General features: G+C 40.8%; 1 protein-coding gene across 3 annotated transcripts in view; it reads left to right on the plus strand.

Annotated features, from left to right (window-relative positions):
• The window catches only part of LOC142985652 (la-related protein 1-like), a 100,096-nt gene that overhangs the window by 76,112 nt on the left and 5,589 nt on the right, over positions 1–18,395 (plus strand). For all 3 annotated transcript variants that reach the window (XM_076133950.1, XM_076133951.1, XM_076133952.1), the window contains 18 exons: positions 813–1,002; positions 1,383–1,607; positions 2,648–2,796; positions 3,469–3,644; positions 4,200–4,282; positions 4,744–4,895; positions 6,348–6,501; positions 7,683–7,760; positions 8,540–8,665; positions 9,080–9,180; positions 9,597–9,704; positions 11,145–11,296; positions 11,923–12,031; positions 12,576–12,721; positions 13,355–13,488; positions 15,155–15,294; positions 15,872–15,969; positions 16,841–17,104. In XM_076133950.1, the coding sequence (XP_075990065.1) occupies positions 813–1,002; positions 1,383–1,607; positions 2,648–2,796; positions 3,469–3,644; positions 4,200–4,282; positions 4,744–4,895; positions 6,348–6,501; positions 7,683–7,760; positions 8,540–8,665; positions 9,080–9,180; positions 9,597–9,704; positions 11,145–11,296; positions 11,923–12,031; positions 12,576–12,721; positions 13,355–13,488; positions 15,155–15,294; positions 15,872–15,969; positions 16,841–16,893 (2,374 nt within the window). In that variant the 3' untranslated portion in view covers positions 16,894–17,104. The remainder of the gene's footprint in view (positions 1–812; positions 1,003–1,382; positions 1,608–2,647; positions 2,797–3,468; positions 3,645–4,199; positions 4,283–4,743; positions 4,896–6,347; positions 6,502–7,682; positions 7,761–8,539; positions 8,666–9,079; positions 9,181–9,596; positions 9,705–11,144; positions 11,297–11,922; positions 12,032–12,575; positions 12,722–13,354; positions 13,489–15,154; positions 15,295–15,871; positions 15,970–16,840; positions 17,105–18,395) is intronic.

Consider the following 18,395-nt stretch of genomic DNA (forward strand, 5'->3'; position numbering starts at 1 on the left):
GTATCCGACTGAAAGAAAGCAGAAAGTAATATTTATTTTGAGCAAAAATTACCGTACCACAACGTACACATACATAAATACTGGTTGGTAATTAAAAAAAGAAATATCATGAGGTCTTTTCTAATTTATTTTAGAATACAGATTTAATGTCGTTCTCGCCGATATTCGACCAATTTCATGCCAACTGTGCAGGAGTTTGTTTATAGTGTCGCGTGTACAATACACAGGTACACTCTCTATTACACTATTCCTTCACTCTCATAGTCCGGTGTGACGGTATACACGACCAGTGACAGGTCAGGCGCAGGACCATAGGCGACACGTGCTTTTCAAGGCACGGTGGTCTACGACCTCAACTTCCTAACTCCGGTCGATTATTACTGAAAAATTGTTAACAGCAAAGCTCTTAAACAACTTTTTGGCTTTACCAGTAATTTGAACCAAAATGTTGTTATGTTTTGATGTATTTTTCAGTTAAATAGTTTTTTTTATCGTACAGTAAGCTTAGAAAGTTCTATTGTCCAAGATAATTCGTTCGAACGAAGCTATGGAGTGATTGAAATCGTGGATTTTTAAAACTATAGTTAGTTTCCTATGTAAATTAAAAAGAGTGGCCGTCAGTTTCTCGCTACCTCTTCTCATAAGACTCTACCCCCTTTCCGAGTTAGCGGTAGATTCAGTAATTGTAACGACTATCATAAGTGTCAATATTTGCTTATAAATTGCCGGCGGGACTGGAAGCCGACTCCAACATAGTTGGAAGAAAGGCTATACTGATGATTGAATGTTAACATTTTCTCTCAATATTCCAGCGAGTACTACTTCAGTCCGGACAACCTGGCGCGTGACTTCTTCCTGCGGCGCAAGATGGCCGCGGACGGCACGATACCGGTCACGTTGATCGCGTCCTTCCACCGCGTGCGAGCGTTGACGGCTGATGTGCAGCTCGTGCTTGACGCTATCAGGGACTCGGATAAATTGCAGCTCATTAATGGATTCAAGGTGAATATGACAAAATTTCACCCGTTTTTGTTACATTTTTTACTGGTACTTTGCTCCTATTGGTCGTAGCGTGATGATATAACCTATAGCCTTCCTCGATAAATGGGCTATCTAACACTTAAAGATTTTTTTAAATCGGACCAGTAGCTCCTGAGATTACCGCGTTCAAACAAACAAACAAACTCTTTAGCTTTATAATATTAGTATAGATTAGTATAGATACAATTCCTTCTTCCCATATGGGTACGCGGAGACCAGAGAAGAATATAATTCGTATTGATAGTTATTTCCAAATGTTACAACTTGAAATTCTTTTAAGCTAACTTCAAATCGGTTTTCATAAAAATATCAGTGACTAATCATCACATTTCTACTTTCAGGTTCGAACAGCCTTCGAGCCAACAAAATGGCCGATCCTAGACATAACCTCCGGCACTCCGGACGACGAGAAGCCGAAGGAAGCCGACGACAAGCCGAAGACGGCCGAGGATGACGTCACGGAGAGCAAGGTAGCCGACGAGGCGCCCAGTATAGACGGACAGAACGAGAGGGAGAAAGAGGTGGAGGTTGTCAAGGAGGTTGAAACTGTGCCGGAGAAAATTGAGGTTTGTGTAACACTTTTTTTTGGCGTATGGTTAGTGGTCAATCTAGTGTCAAAGTTGTTCAAGTCGAAAGACCTTTAACGTGGCTTTATAACGACTGTTATCTTAATTGACAACAAACAGGACCTACTTTTTACGTGCCCGCCGAAGCACGGAGACGTCCAGTTTAAGTACCACTATACGGTCACCCATCTACGGAATGACCGCGCCAACGTTTGCTTAACCCACAGATCGATTTGTTACTCTTTCACGCAAATACTATTGAACCGATTACGATGAAATGGTATATAGGTAGCTGAAGACCCAGAATAACTCAGCCTTTTTATCCCGGAGTTCCCGAGGGATCGGGATTTACACGGGAAGGGTTTCAACGCGGACGAAGTCGCGGGCGGCCTCTAGTTAAGCCGTAGTTTTCTTGACGTTTCGGCCGCACCGCCATAGCCGTGGGCGTGTTATTGTATTTTCAGTCAAGTGTGTAGTTCCCTGTAATCTTTCTCTTTCAGTGTATTATTACTGAAAGCGGTCACTACGGCAGGGTAAAGTAATTTCTAACGTCGCTAATGTCTATCTTGTGATACACATTTCGATATATTAGAATACATTTATATTTAAAATCAATTTTAATTTAAGCCAACATGTAACAGTGAAAAATAAATTAAATAAACGATTTCCCCTGTGAAAGCAATAATAATGGTTAAGTAGTCCCAGGTTCGATTCTGGAGAGATAGCAACAGAGAGTTCAGTAATTTACATATCGAGATACATCATTTTGACCACAGTAGCATAGATTATCAGGTTTCTAAACTTTTTCTTATTCTCCGATATCCTGTTCCTAACAGTGAAACAGCAGTCTGAAAAATACTATTTTAAGCCGATTTTTTACAATTATACACAATTTTTGTTTCTATAATTATTCACATATATTAATAAGACTCGAGGCCTGACCCTTCTCCTATTATGAGATGAGACTTTTGCCCAGCAGTGGGACATCAATGGATTTTTTTTTTAGTATATAAGTAATAATTTATCTTCCTTTACCACAGACACAAGAATCAACAGAGGCGCCTAAAGAGGCCGAGTCTACGCCGGTGGTGGAGGACAACAAGGAGTCTGTGGACAGCGATAAGTCTGACCCCGCCGACGACCCCCCGCTACAGTCCGAGGGGAGCGAAGAGAAACCCGGGGAGAAACGGTATGTATGCGCAATATTACTATAGGCCAGTGTTCCTTAAAAATTTCCATCTGCCATCATTTGGTGACTATTTCAAACGTGTTCACTGCGTCATGTCATTATATCGGAGTCTCTCGCTCACTACACATTGTCACATTACTATGATTCTTTTGATTATGACGTAGTGAGCACGATTTTATCAGCCTCAATATAGACGGGTTGTCGGCAGCGAATGCGTCAACCTTTTCTATTTCGCCGATCCTTAGAGAATTGATTACAATGTCAAGGATCTGGATAGTATCAAAACATTTTTGCTATTTATTGTTTACTAGACACCGCCCGCGGCTTCGTCCGCGTGGAAACCCTTCCCCTGTAAATCCCAATCCTTAGAGATCTCTGGGACAAAAAGTTTCCACCCATTTATAAAATGATCGCTGATCCGAATGCCTTTATTATTTATCGACCGATTAGCGCAACTGGTCATTATATATATAAATGCAGTAATAATAGGCATAATGGACTGTACAAATATAATAAAATATATGTGGACAATGACCGCGCGTCGTAAAACAGTATAATGGAGAGGAAGGTCTAACTTATCGTCGCAGCCGTTCCTGTAATCGCCTCGCACTAAGCATGCGGTCCTCGCAGAAATTTTCTTGCCGATTGTACTTATAAACTTACTTGTTCCAGTCGCAAGAAGCAGATGGTGGGCATCTTCCCGCTGCCCACGATGGGCGGGCCGCTGGTGGCGCCCGTGTCGTCGCTGCTGCGCGCCGTGCCGCCGCCGCCGCTGCCGCGCATGTTCCGGCGCGCCGCGCCCGACAACCTCAACCCCGACGTGCCCGAGTTCGTGCCCAGGAAACACGGTGACACTTTTTGATAATTTATTTAACATATTTTTTATTATTTTTTAAATAATCGCAATTTAAAGCTGATTTTGAAAGTGGTTATTTAAAAATATGTAAAAAAATCCAGGCTTTATTTTTTTTATGCAAAACTATTATTTTAATGAAGTTTTCGTTTATCTAAAGTTAATAAAAAATTATCTCTATAATTAAATACAAAAATCCATTTAACCGTTTAGTCGTTAAAAACCTGTGACGACCTTGATGAATCTTATAAATATTTACCCAAAAGCCAGCTATGCTGGGTTGATATTATTCACTTTAATTCTAGTGCAGCAGAAGTTAAGGTGGTTACCACGCCACTACCAGTGTATCGAGGGGTCGTGGGTTCAATTCCCCACACGTAACATTTATTTCTGCAATCTACAAATAAATGTCTCGGTATCGGGTCTGGTTGTGCTTCGTGTTCGTTGTTTGTATGTTTGTAAAAGTCCCTGCGACACAAGGGTAACTATTAATGCGAGAATTATCGTTAAAAAAAATGATACTAATGTATTTTTGTTTGTATGTTGACAGAGGAATGTAACGACAAATCCGAGGGCGGCGACGATCGGCCGCGCTCAGGCAACACTAGTCCCAACTCTGAGAGCTGGACCGAAGTGAGTATACAATTATTATATTTATTACACAACGCTCACGAATTTTCTTTGCATTTTTTTCCGTTTTCTTCTCTCCATAAACACCTTTTTTCTTGTGCCTAATAGACCATTTTGCAAAATTAATAAGTCAAATTGGTTGAGTCATTTTTGAGTTTTGTACTTATCAACGCATTCGGCGATCCCTAAACTGAATAGAGAGTAATGATCTAGTTATATTCAGAATTAATCTATATAACAGCTGCTAGATTATGCTACTAATAAACATTAGATTTGACAAATTCTATTATGTAAAGTCCCCAAAACTAATTTGGCCAGCGTGGTGGACTCGAGGTCTATCCCTGCCTCATTCTTATAAGAGACTGTTGCCCAACAATAAAGAGTTAAAATAATAAAATAATTATAATATTATACAGCAAAATTATTTGTGAATGTACTTATTAAATACCTTTTTTGTTGTACAGGTAAAACGCCGTACAAAAGCGGGTTCCCGCGAGCGGTCAGGCGGCGCGGAGACCGAGTCGACGGCGGGCGAACCTCGCGAGGAGTTGCACTTTCAGCTCGATGAGGAGCTGGACCTACCTCCTCCACGACATAACACCTTCACTGACGCCTGGTGAGTACATCTATACTAATATTATAAAGAAAACAAACTTCACATACTAGCACATAGTTGACGTTGTCAGTCAGAGTACCAACTAACTGTGCAAGAGCTAGTAGGATCTGAATGTGTGTACAATACACAGGAACACTCTAAATTCTGTATCTCATAGCTCTATAAGACGAGAGCTCAGGCGCAATGTCCATATTTCTACAAGGCAGAGAGGTCTATGACCTTATGTTTCCGCCTCTGGGATGACTGAGAATTTCTTGACAATAAATCTTTTGATTTTAACGTTATTTTCTAATCTTACAAGAAGTATATATGTATATTTTCTGCACTAAATGTCCACTGTACACAACGGTCAGTGTTGCGTTCAGTTACTGCGAACTCAGTGCTACATGAAGCTCGTGCACAGGCGTTCCGGATTGTGCCGTACACACACAACACGGGTGCAATGTTCACGATACATACATATTTTAGGGCTACTAAATTACACATTCTGCATAACGAATTGAAAATTGATTGATTTTTTCAATAACTAGTTACGATAATACATGAACTGAATATCAAACGAATCAATAGTAAGGTGAAACTAGAATAGTTTAAGCTTTCTCTAAGGCAACACACCAATGACTTTTCCAAGTGATGTGTGTATTAGAAATAATGATCACTTGTTATAATGGTGAATGAAAACATCGTGATGAAACCTTGCATGCCTGAGAGTTCTTTAGAACAGTTCTTAAACGTATGTAAAGTCCCCAACCCGCAATTGGCCAACGTGGTGGACTCAAGGCCTAACCCCTCCCTCATCACGGGAAGAGACCCTTGCCCAGCAGTAAGACATACCCGCAATTGGCCAACGTGGTGGACTCAAGGGCTAACCCCTCCCTCATCACGGGAAGAGACCCTTGCCCAGCAGTAAGACATATATCAATCAGCTTAGCCCTTCTTCCAAACTATTTTGAAGTCGGCTTCCCAGTCTCACCGGATGCAGCTGAATACCAGTATTATACATGGAGCGACTGTCTATCTGACCTCCACAACACAGTTACCTGGGTCATAACACGATACCCTTCGGTAAGACTGGTCGTCAGACTTTCAAGCTTCTGACTACTGTTAACGACTGTCAAAGATCTTTGAAAATTACAGCCAGGACCCACAATTTAACGTGCCTTCGGGAACACGGGGACAGTAATGGGTTAAATTCTCCTGCCTTCGTGGCGCAGTGGTTTAGGTCGCCACGCCGATACCACTGCAACGGGAGGTCGTGGGTTCGATTCCCACACGGAGCAATTATTTATGCGATCCACAAATAATTGTTTCGGGTCTGGTTGTGCTTTGTGTCCGTTGTTTGTATGTTTGTAAAAGTCCCCGCGACACAAGAGCAATTCTTAGTGCGGGAGTTGTCTTTTGAAAAAAATAAAAATAAAATAAATTGACTTAACTAACATAATTGTTGGTCAGGTCGGACGAGGAGTCGGACGCGGAGTTCACGGACCGCGACGTGGGCCGCCTGCTCATCGTGACGCAGACCGGCGCGCGCGCGCCCAAGCACGACGGACACGACCGCCAGGGCGACTGGACCACGCGCACCAAGATCACGCAGGACCTGGAACAGGTACTTACTTACTTATATGTTTATTTATTTATCTTAGACCTACGTCTTTAAGAACCGGTACCATCTGGGGCAGAAAATTCAGCAGACAGAGGTCGCTTCTTCTTATCGTATGGTTAGTGGTCAACAGCCCCATAGCCAGCTGCACTCACCGGTTGGTAAACGATCTGTGGGTTAAAACCTCGGCGCAGTCGTTCCATAGATGGGTGACCGCATAGTGATATTTGAAGGGGCGTCTCTGTGCTTCGGAGGGTAAGTAAAGGTCCCGGCTCTTGTCTACTAAGATAACAGTCGTTAAGCCACGTAAAAGGCCTTCGGGCTTGAACAACTTTGACACTCGGTTGACCACTAACCATACGATAAGAAGATAAGAAGAATCGACCTCTGTCTGCTGAGTTTTCTGCCCCATAGGGTACCGGTTCTTAAAGACGTGGGTCTAGGACCCCAATATTTATGATTACGCTAGGCCGTAAGTCAGAATTTATAATAAAAAATATTTGAAAATATATGCACTAAATGTCCACTGTACACAACGATGAATGTTGCGTTCAGTTACTGCGAACTCAGTGCTACATGAAGCTCGTGCACAGGCGTTCCGGATTGTGCCGTACATACACAACACGGGTGCAATGTTCACGATACATACATATTATATTTATATACTGCACATTTGTCGCAGTGGTTAACGCGGTCTCCTCGCCGCAATAACCGTAGCGCCGCGTGTGGTTCGAATCCCACCCCGAACAAATATTTGTGTGATAAGCACGAGTATCTGTTCTGAGCCTGTTAATGTATCTATATAAGTATGTATTTACAAGTATATAAGTATGTTTATCAGTTATTTGGTTAGAATACAAGCTTAACTTAGTTCGTAATCAAATGATAGTGTGTGAGTTGTCCAATGATATTTATTTATTGCCTGCCTCCGTGGCGCAGTGGCTTAGGTCGCCACGCCGCTACCATTGAGTCAAGAGGTCGTGGGTTCGATTCCCACACGGAACAATTATTTGTGCGATTCACAAATTATTGTTGAATTTGTATCTGTTGTTTGTATGCTTGTAAAAGTCTCCGCGACACAAGAGCAATTCTTAGTGCGGGAGTTGTCTTTTCAAATACAAAACATAACTCTCGTTTCTTTCTGAATACAATGTTGATGTATTTTTCATGTATTCATGTATTTACAGGTCATCACCGACGGACTAAGGCGTTATGAAGAGGACTTATGGAACGATACAGATTATACCCCGGCGAGTAATCGCTCGGTAAGTCACTTTTATGCCAATATAAATATATAAATTTAAAAATATTCAGCAAAATATTTTAGTAGTGTAATATGACATCTTTGTCTTAGCCCATGTTAAGTTTGATCAACACGTCATGATTTATTTTTCCGAAACTTGCTGTGAAGAGATTTCTCTGATGTTTTTATTACCGGCAGCCATGGGAACCCTGAGTCCCAATACATACAAACGGAGGTTCGGCGTGATACTAAGAATAAATCAATTTACAGCCATATTTTAATCCACATGTCAAAGGAGTTAAGGTTCATTTTAAATTGATGTATTTTCAGTGTCTTTGCAGCACTTTCGCTGGTCTGCGTTGAGCCTTACAATATTGGGGGAATTAGACATATGGGGACAGGGTTAATGTTCAAATCAGTCTAGTGTTCTTTCCAACTATTAGGTCGGGGAAAAAGTCTTTTCGCATTATAGTATGTATGAACTTGTAGTAAAATCTCTTTGGCTTCAACAGTCACAAATGAGTACACGGTTCATTAGGTTTCCTTTAGTGAGCTCGTGAGGTACCCAAATATCGAGCTTTTTTGTGTAGAGAAAAGATTTTATTACAAGTTCATACATATCATAATGCGGAGAGACTTTTTCCCCGACCTAATATAATTCCGGACGGATATACCTGCCCTTCTGGTGAGAGTTCCACGTAACCCTGCGTTTTCCACCCAAGGTACAGGGTATGAGTACATTTCTCCACATTAAAAAAGGATTAATGGTATAGGAGCTTATTATTATGTTGTTGTGTCCAGTCGTTCGGCAGCGCGCAGTACCGCACGGTGTCGCTGATCTCCCGCGAGCAGTTCGAGGCGGCCGTGCCCGCCGAGCGCCACCACAACCCCGCCGAGCCGCCGCCGCCGCCGCCACGACCCGCTCAGGTAACTAAAAAATCTAATCATTTATTAATTTAGGTCAAATGTTGACACTTTTGATAGTCAATGATACAGAGAGTGAATTTACCGCCAGTTCAGAAGGTAGGGCCAATGAGAAGAGCTGCCAACAAACTCCTGAACACTCGTTTTAATCGCCAATTGGTTTAAACAATATTTTTGAATGAAATTGACGAGATAAAATTGTACTATACTCAGACGAAGTCGGGCCAGTCCGCTAGTTTTTTAATAAAATAATATAAAATTGTTTAATTCGTATTATTTTAATTTCGTACCTTGCGTGCCTAATAATGATACGGAATCGAAAAAAGTGTCTCAAATTAGTTATGTAATTCAATTCAATTCGTTTATTTTTTCAAATATGCATTATAATTTAACTTATTTATATGTATAAATTCGCAGGTGGAGCAACAACAAGAGGCAGTAAGCAACAAGTCCAAGCGGCCGCGTCGCACGGCTCGCTTCTACGCCGCCAACAAGGACCCGCACGCCACTGATGTTATGTGAGTTCACGTCCCGGGTGATGCACTTTACAAAATAACCATTTTGCTGCCAACAACCCGAGTAGTGGGTCCCAATGTAATGTGTTAACTGGCTTGGCCAGTGAAAGGGTTAAATGTGTCTATGGTACAGTAGTAAAGACTGTCGCTATGTCTCTGTCATTACGCCAGGACAGGGTTCGATTCCCATCCTCTTTTTTTTTGGTTCTGTTAGGGTCATTATTTTTATACCCTAATAACTTTGGAATAACTTTTATCCGACAGAACATTTATTATAATTGATTGCTTCTAAACCTGTGAGGTTATGAAAAGTCATTAATAACGAAAAATATTGTCCAAAAGATACTTTTTCCCATGAATTTAAAACTAGTTTTATTAATTAATTGTTATATTAATACAATTTATCTTTATTTGTACAGTGTTAGCCGCAAACACAAGACCAGATACAGTCTGAACCCGCCCGTGGAGCACCATGTGGGATGGATCATGGACATCCGCGAGCACCGACCCAGGACACATAGCACTGGGTAAGTACAATACTGTCCCACTGCTGGGCAAATACGTCCTATTAGGTCGGGGAAAAAGTCTTTTCGCATTATAGTATGTATGAACTTGTAATAAAATCTTTTCTCTACACAAAAAAGCTCGATATTTGGCTACCTCACGAGCTCACTGAAGGAAACCTAATGAACCGTGTACTCATTTGTGATTCTTGAAGCCGAAGAGATGTTATTACAAGTTCATACATACTATAAGGCGAAAAGACTTTCCCCGACATAATATGTTTCTATAACATAACATTAGGTTAGTCGACTACCGGTCAAATGAGCTACTCTTTATACAATGTCAAAGACACATTTTATTATATTATTTCGTTAACCCAGTCAACTACCCAATTGCCTCTGTGGTGCGATCGATGATCTATATACATACCTTCGAGTGTAACAAACATGATTTATATATTTATTTTTTTGCACTAAATGTCCACTGTACACAACGATGAGTGTTGCGTTCAGTTACTGCGAACTCAGTGCTACATGAAGCTCGTGCACAGGCGTTCCGGATTGTGCCGTACACACACAACACGGGTGCAATGTTCACGATACAAACATATTATATATTAATGCCTATGTAATTCAGATGTTTATAGACTTTTTAGTCTGAGCGGTAAATATACGACGCTAAAGAGGTCTCAGGTTCGATTCCCTTGATGGGCAACGTTCTGTTAAACTTTAAAATCTATTAAATTATTTAACCATAGTAGCCTTGAGTGATATTGTTAATGACGTAATACGGGTGTATGTGGGTGTGTGTTTTGTTTTTGCGATTAGCTCTTAAAAAATGACTTAACGTGGCTTAATTCTACATAACGCACTCCCGGTGCAACACTGTCACTTTTGTAAAAAAAAAACAAATCTATAGATATTTTACAAAGTCATTGTTGTGTGAAGTGTCAACGTTTTAAATGCTTCTCCTGAAAAACTACATTTTTGCATAAGTGACAGTATTGCACCGGGGATGCGATAATCTATTTAAGCTTTCGAAGGCAAAATGTAATATGTAAAGTAAAAAAAAGTAAGTACTGTGTAAAAAAAAAGGAATCTATAATTTATTTTTTCGCGGAATCGTGATCATATGTAGTAAAATATATCTATACTAATATTATATAGCTGAAGAGTTTGTTTGTTTGAACGCGCTAATCTAAGGAACTACTGGTCCGATTACAAAAATTCTTTCACAGTTAGATAGCCCATTTATCGAGGAAGGCTATATATTATCACACTACTATCAATAGGAGCAGAGTACCAGTAAAAAATGTTACAAAAACGGGGAAAAATTTCACCAATTCTCTCTTATTGGACGCAAGCGAAGTTGTGCGGGTCAGCTAGTATAATAATAAATATCACCAGCTATTATGAGAAGACCCTATATAAAAATGTACTAATATGAAAATGTTTGTTGGTCAGGTCATCCCTGGGCACGTCCCCGACGCTGGGCTCGTCGTGCGGCTCCATGCCGCAGTCGCTGCCCACGTTCCACCACCCCAGCCACGGCCTGCTCAGAGAGAACCACTTCACCCAGCAAGCCTACCACAAGTACCACTCGCGCTGTCTTAAAGGTAAAACAATTTCTTCTTATCGTATGATTAGTGGTCAGCCTAGTGTCAAAGTTGTTCAAGCCGCACTAAGGCCTTTGACGTGGCTTAACGACTGTTATCTTAATAGACAACAACCGGGACCGACTTTTACGTGCCCTCCGAAGCACGGAGACGTTCAGTTCAAATACCACTATGCGGTCACCCATCTATAGAATGACCGCGCCAACGTTTGCTTAACCCACAGATCGTTTTACCGATCGGTGAGCACAACTGGCTATGAACGCCTCAGATTCTTCAAGTATATAACCGACTCGATAAAAGAGGAGATTTACAATTCGTCTGTATCTTTACTTCTTATATATTGCTATAGGCCGTATAACATCACGTAACGACTAATAGGAGCAGAGTACCAGTAAAATTTATACAAAAACGGGGAAAATTATGATCCATTCTCTGTTTTGTGACGCAAGCGAAGTTGCGCGGTCTTCCTTTATTTAAGTAACTTAATAACTTGTAATAGACTTATTTTCTTTTATTATTAGGTTTCTGTACCCGAAGACTAAAAACGGGATCCAATTAACCTTAATTATATAAATAAATATATAGTTGGCCAGTTGAATCATGTATGTATATTTGTGTTGGTACAGAGCGCAAGAAGCTGGGCATCGGACAGTCGCAGGAGATGAACACGCTGTTCAGATTCTGGTCGTTCTTCCTCCGGGACCACTTTAACAGGACCATGTACAATGAATTCAGGTAATTAACTATTTAACTCTACTATTAATGATAATATTGTCCTAGCCGGTATCCGGCTACAGCGGACAGCCTCATTGAAACTGGCCAACCGTGCAGGACTTTGTTTATAGTGTCCAAGTGTGTGTACAATACACAGGTACACTCTCTATTACATCACTCTCATAGTGCGGTGTTACACACACGACCAGTGAGTGGTCGGCGCAGGACCATAGGCGACACGTGTTCTCAAAGGCATGGAGGTCTTCGACCTCAACTCCCTAACTAAGATGTAATAGAGAGTGTACCTGTGTATTCTACACACACGACACAATAAACAAAGTCCTGCACAGTTGGCTGTTTTTCATTGAAACTGGCCGCCGTAGCCAAATATCGGCCATGAGGACATTATTATTTCATTATGATATGTTTCAAGTCTCCAACCCACTCTTGGGCAACTTGATGGACTCAATACCTAACTTCTTCCTTCTTCGGACCCTAGTCCAGCAGTGGGACATGGGTTAAATTTATAATTAGTAAATTAATTGTTTTATTTAATTGTTGACAGGACGCTAGCGAACGAAGACGCGTCAGCGGGTTTCCGCTACGGTCTGGAGTGTCTGTTCCGCTTCTACTCGTACGGGCTGGAGCGCAAGTTCCGCCCCGAGCTGTACCAGCACTTCCAGATCGAGACCATGGCCGACTATGAGAAAGGTAACAAAAATTCCTCTTTTTAACACGTTCATAACAATCTCTGCATCACCCCAAGGTAGACTGGCAGAAAATACCCCTGCCATTAAGTCCGCCTTTATACAGCCCTGTATATAAAGATTGAAATAAATAAAATTAATAGAATACTGGAATTAACGCGAACACGCATTTTACATTAAAATATTACTAAGCCTCCGCTGTCTGTCTGTCTGTTTCCAGGCTGTATCTCATAAAACCCAGACAGCTAGAAAGCTGATATTTTCACAAATTATGTATTTATTTCAAAATTAAAAAAATAAAAATATTGAGGGGGGTTTCCCCATACAATAAACGTGATTTTTCCTTATTTTTGGTACGGAACCCTTCGTGCGTGAGTCCGACTCGCTCTTGGCCGGTTTTATTTCTCTATAAAAACCTTTCCCGTGTCTTAAAGAATGCCCAAATATCGAGCTTTTTTGTGTAGAGAAAATATTTAATTACAAGTTCATACATACTATAATGCGAAAAGACTTTTCCCCCGACCTAATATGTATGTTGCAAAACGAGTGTCAAATAGTTGTAGCAACTATTGACGTTATTTGAACTCTTCTCCAATGAGTAAACGACTTGATTATATGTATGTATGTTTGTTTGCAGGTCAACTATACGGTCTGGAGAAGTTCTGGGCGTTCCTGAAGTACTACAAGCACGCGGGCGCGCTGCAGGTGGACCCCAAGCTCCAGGGGTTCCTGTCCAAGTTCAACAGCATCGAGGACTTTAGGGTGCTCGAGGTATGTACCATAACTCGTTTGTTCGTCGTATGGTTAGTGGTCAACCTAGTGTCAAAATCAAAACATTTATTCATATAAGTCAAATGCTGACACTTATCATAGTCAATGATACAGAGAGTGAATTTACCGCCAGTTCGGAAGGTAAAGCCAATGAGAAGAGCTTGCAACAAACTCCAGGCCACTCTTTTTAATCGCCAATTAGATTTAACAATCCTTCTATTAGGTATAAAGACGTTGTTCAAGCCGCCCGAGAGGCCTTTGCGTAGCTTAACGACTGTTATCTTAGTAGACAACAGCCGGGACCCACTTTTTACGCCCAGACGCTCAGCTCAAATACCACTATGCGGTCACCCATCTACGGAATTACCGCGCCAAGGGTTGCTTAACCCACAGATCGTTTACCGACCGGTGAGCGCAACTGGCTATGGGCGCCTCATTTACGTTTTTTGACTGCCCCCGTGGCGCAGTGATTTAGGTCGCCACTCCGCTACCATTGCGTCGGGAGGTCATGGGTTAGATTCCCATACAGAGCAATTATTTGTGCAATCCAAAAATAGTTGTTTCGTGTCTGGTTGTACTTTGTGTCCGTTGTTTGTATGTTTGTAAAAGTCCCCGCGACTTATGAACAATTTTTTTGTGGGGGAGTCTTTTAAAAAACAAAGATCTTGAATAGTTTATAGAATTAACTTGAATTTAGACAACTGTGACTGTTCCTAACTTTAAAATGAAACCAGAATTTTCCTAAAGGATTTTTTTTAAAGAATTGTTCTTTCAACTTCCCGTAATTTAGGCCTCATATCTCTGTACATAGAGACACTGGGTTACGCAATACGGGTACAGCGAACGTCTCTTAACGAGTAGTGTTCATTGAGAATGTCTTACAACACTGTTCTTGATTACTCGTTAAGATATACATTTTACTTTTAAATATAGTGCTTTTACGTCAATTCTGTGCTAAAGAATCTAGGTTGGATTCCCAACAATTTTTTTTTGATCTGTAATTACTTGATTGAGTCACCCGCCGCGTCTGTTTGTCTGTCTGTAAGTGAAAAACCTAAAATCTACTTACTAAATGGATTTTCATGAGGATTTCACTAATGAATAGTTAATATTCATTAGAGAGTCTTGAAGAGGGATTATGTTTATAAATTTGCTTAAATTTCAATCTGGTCAGATCCGAGGACGGACCAATAGTTGTGATATAATTTCCCATGTTAAAGAGTTCTCTAAAATAGTTTATGAGAGACTGCAACTTTCGCATTTAAAATTTGGTCAACTTTGAGGACCCAAAGGTTATATCCTCCTTCATTCCCTCCTTTTAGAATGAGAGGGGGAGGGGTTTCTACCACTTTAGGTTCTATTCAGCAATTCAGACGCGTTAATTTAGGAATAATTCTTGCCCAGCACTGGGACATTGCGTTGCATTGAAACACAAGGGCCACAATTTATTTTAGGTATTACATTTATCGGGTTTACAAAAAGATTGAACTGATTTTCTTATTGCTTATAGTGCGAAATTGATGCGATTGTCTTTTTACTATATTAAAATTAACCTGATAAAATCTTTTTTTTTTAATTTGTGGTCCTTTTGTTTTAAAACAGTGATATGTTATAAAGTATGTGTCATGTATATAGCTTGTGTTATAGTCAATATGTTTGTCTGTAGCCGCAGCTGAACGAGCTGCTAGCGGCTGCGGGCGGCGCGGCGCCGGGTCGCGGGCCGCACGCGCGGCCCTACGAGCGCACGCGCTCCGCCTCCGAGTCCGACCGCGCGCACAACGTGCACCACCACCACAGGAACAACAAGTATGTATTTAAAAGTTATGAACAAGTATGTGCACACACAATACGACTGAGGCTGATTTTAGTGTTACGCCGACGGCATGCGCACCCTAAGCACTTATGGCCGAGATATATGAACTTCTAGGATGCGTTTTTAAATGACGCGTAGCTATCAGCGCGCACAGTGGTCAGCGCCGATAGCTGAATTCCTAGCTGAGCTATGAGCGCTGACGGTGAGCGTGAGGCTAAAATCAGCTTGACGGTTTTAAGTACATTTAGCGGTAGTTTATCTATTCAATAGCGTTTATTTATATGAGTTTAAACGCTATAGAATCGATAAACTACCGCTAAATGTACCTCAGAAACCAGGGGTAATACACATACACATATAAACATACGTGCTCCAAAAACTGACTCGTGAAAGAATCTCCAGTTTTTATTGTCATTTCGTCGAAGATAGTGCAAATTCGATCAAATTTTATATGAAGAAGTTAGTTAGTTTAATGGGCTATTGGATATATTTCTACTAAAGATAGATAATTGATACGTTTAATGTATTTTTATTAAGATAGTATGATTAAACATTACATCGTGTTTGCAGTAACCGCGCGTTCGTCCCGGCCAGCAGCAACAACAACAACCGCGGGCGCGCAGGCTCTTGCGGCGCGCAGAGCGTTGTCGCACACGCACGCCCCAGACGTGAGTACATACATACATACATACATACAAATACATATCTCACCAAATACATACATACAAACATGTCCATGTCCAAACATTTCATGTAAAATGATGCCAAAACGACAACATAAGGTTTGCCCTGTAAAAAAATATATCTTTAAAAAATCTTAGCTTATTTAGCTCGATTCAATGCTTCTTAAATTGAAAATAATTTGTATTAAATAGACTAATTACTTCTATTTTTACCTAACATTTAATCATATAGGTCGAATTCGAACCCGACTAAGAGTAAGCCAGATGGACTCACTGCCCATTTTTGATCAAACAAGACTTGCTACACACTTATTCGGTTCGGCAATATAGATCGAACAACAAAACCGACTCGACTCACTTGTTCGGCTTGTGTCAATCGAGTTCATCTACACATATTCGGTTATGCCCGGCTAGACTGATTAATGTCGAACCAAATATGTGTGGAGTAAGCCTAAAAGACTCACACCCGGTTTCTGAGATACATTTAGCGGTAGTTTATCTATTAGGTCGGGGAAAAAGTCTTTTCGCATTATATTATGTATGAACTTGTAATAAAATCTCTTTGGCTTCAAGAATCACAAATGAGTACACGGTTCATTAGGTCTCTTTCAGTGAGGTACTCAAATATCGAGCTTTTTTTGGGTAGAGAAAAGATTTTATTACAAGTTCATACATACTATAATGCGAAAAGACTTTTTTCCCGACCTAATATTTAATAGTGTTAAAACTCATTTAAAAAACGCTATAAATTTACTCAGAAACGGGGGGTAAGATTTTCGCCGATTCCAATTCCCACTTTCGGACATCAAAATGTACATTATTATAAAGTTACTAATAAATTTTTTCATTTCCACAGCATCGCCAAAAACGAAACAAGACGAGACGAAAACGGTGTCAGCCAAACAGTGATACAATGTACATAGTGTTATAAAACCAAGTGACAATGTTGCAGTGTTCGCGACATGTTGCGTCGTGTCGCGACGTGTCGCGCGACAATGCCGTGTGCTTTATAATAATAGAACTGTATGCGTTATGTAATTACGTTCATGTAAATCGTGACGGTAATAGTGTTTAGTTATGTGCGTTTCGGGTACGCGATTACTTGTTGAACGAAGCCTGGGTGAGTTACTATACGAATTTATTATATTTTCTAACTATAAGTAGGGTTGCCATCCGTCCGCGTTTCCCCGGATTTGTCCTAGTTTAGAGGGCATCCGGGTTTTAAAAAAATAATAAATAAAAAAAAATTGGTCCCCCTGCGAGTCACGCACTATGCTCGCACACCACGATCAACCGACGAACCAAGTATATTCACCGTTCCCCCACTCCTCCCGTCGCGGTTGCTCTTCTTGTTGACATGTCCGGCTTTCGGACTCTAAAATCCGGGGTTTTCACGCGTCTTGTCCGGTTTTCCAAATTTTGGAGATGGCAACCTTAGCTATGAGTAACTAATGTCCAGTTTCTGAGGTACATTTAGCGGTAGATCTATTAAAACTGATTTTTTTTTGCTTAAACGCTATTGAATAGATAAACTACCGCTAATATCTTAGAAACCGGAGGTTATTGATAGATGTGTTTTTAACTTGGCACTTTCCACGCAAGTGGTCGACGGTTCGAACCCGAGGCAACACACCAATGACTTTACCAAGTTTTAAATAATTATCAATTGCTCTAATGGCGAAGGAAAACATCGTGATGAAACCTTGCAAAAGAAATGAAATGAATGAATTTGTGTTTTTTTTTCTAATTCATATTCGATTTTTCTCAATAGTCGCCCGGAGTTGAGTAACGTGCTAAATATATGATAATAAGCTCCGCCAACGTAGAATGGCGAAGAAATGTAATAAATAATTTAGTAGAAAATAAAGGTTTCTCACTACAATTTCAACCTCTTTATGCACTAAATGTCCACTGTACACAACGATGAGTGTTGCGTTCAGTTACTGCGAACTCAGTGCTACATGAAGCTCGTGCACAGGCGTTCCGGATTGTGCCGTACACACACAACACGGGTGCAATGTTCACGATACAAACATATTATAGTCCCACTGCTGGGCAAGGGTCTCCTCCCGTAATGAGGGAGGGGTTAGGCCTTGAGTCCACCACGGAAGAACTGTTCTAAACACAAGACTAAAGACTGCCTCCGTGGCGCAGTGGTTTAGGTCACCACGCCATCACCACTGCGTCGGGAGGTCGTGGGTTCGATTCCCACACGGAACAATTATTTATGCGATCCACAAATAATTGTTTCGGGTCTGCTTGTACTTTGTGTCCGTTGTTTGTATGTTTGTAAAAATCCCCGCTACACAAGAGCAAATCTTAGTGCGGGGGTTGTCTTTTTTAAACAAGCAAACAAACAAGCAAAACAACTCTATTCTATTCTTTGCTAATAAATATTTTTTCTTCTATTT

The sequence above is a fragment of the Anticarsia gemmatalis genome, chromosome 30 (assembly GCF_050436995.1).
Source record: "Anticarsia gemmatalis isolate Benzon Research Colony breed Stoneville strain chromosome 30, ilAntGemm2 primary, whole genome shotgun sequence".
Lineage (NCBI taxonomy): Eukaryota > Metazoa > Arthropoda > Insecta > Lepidoptera > Erebidae > Anticarsia > Anticarsia gemmatalis.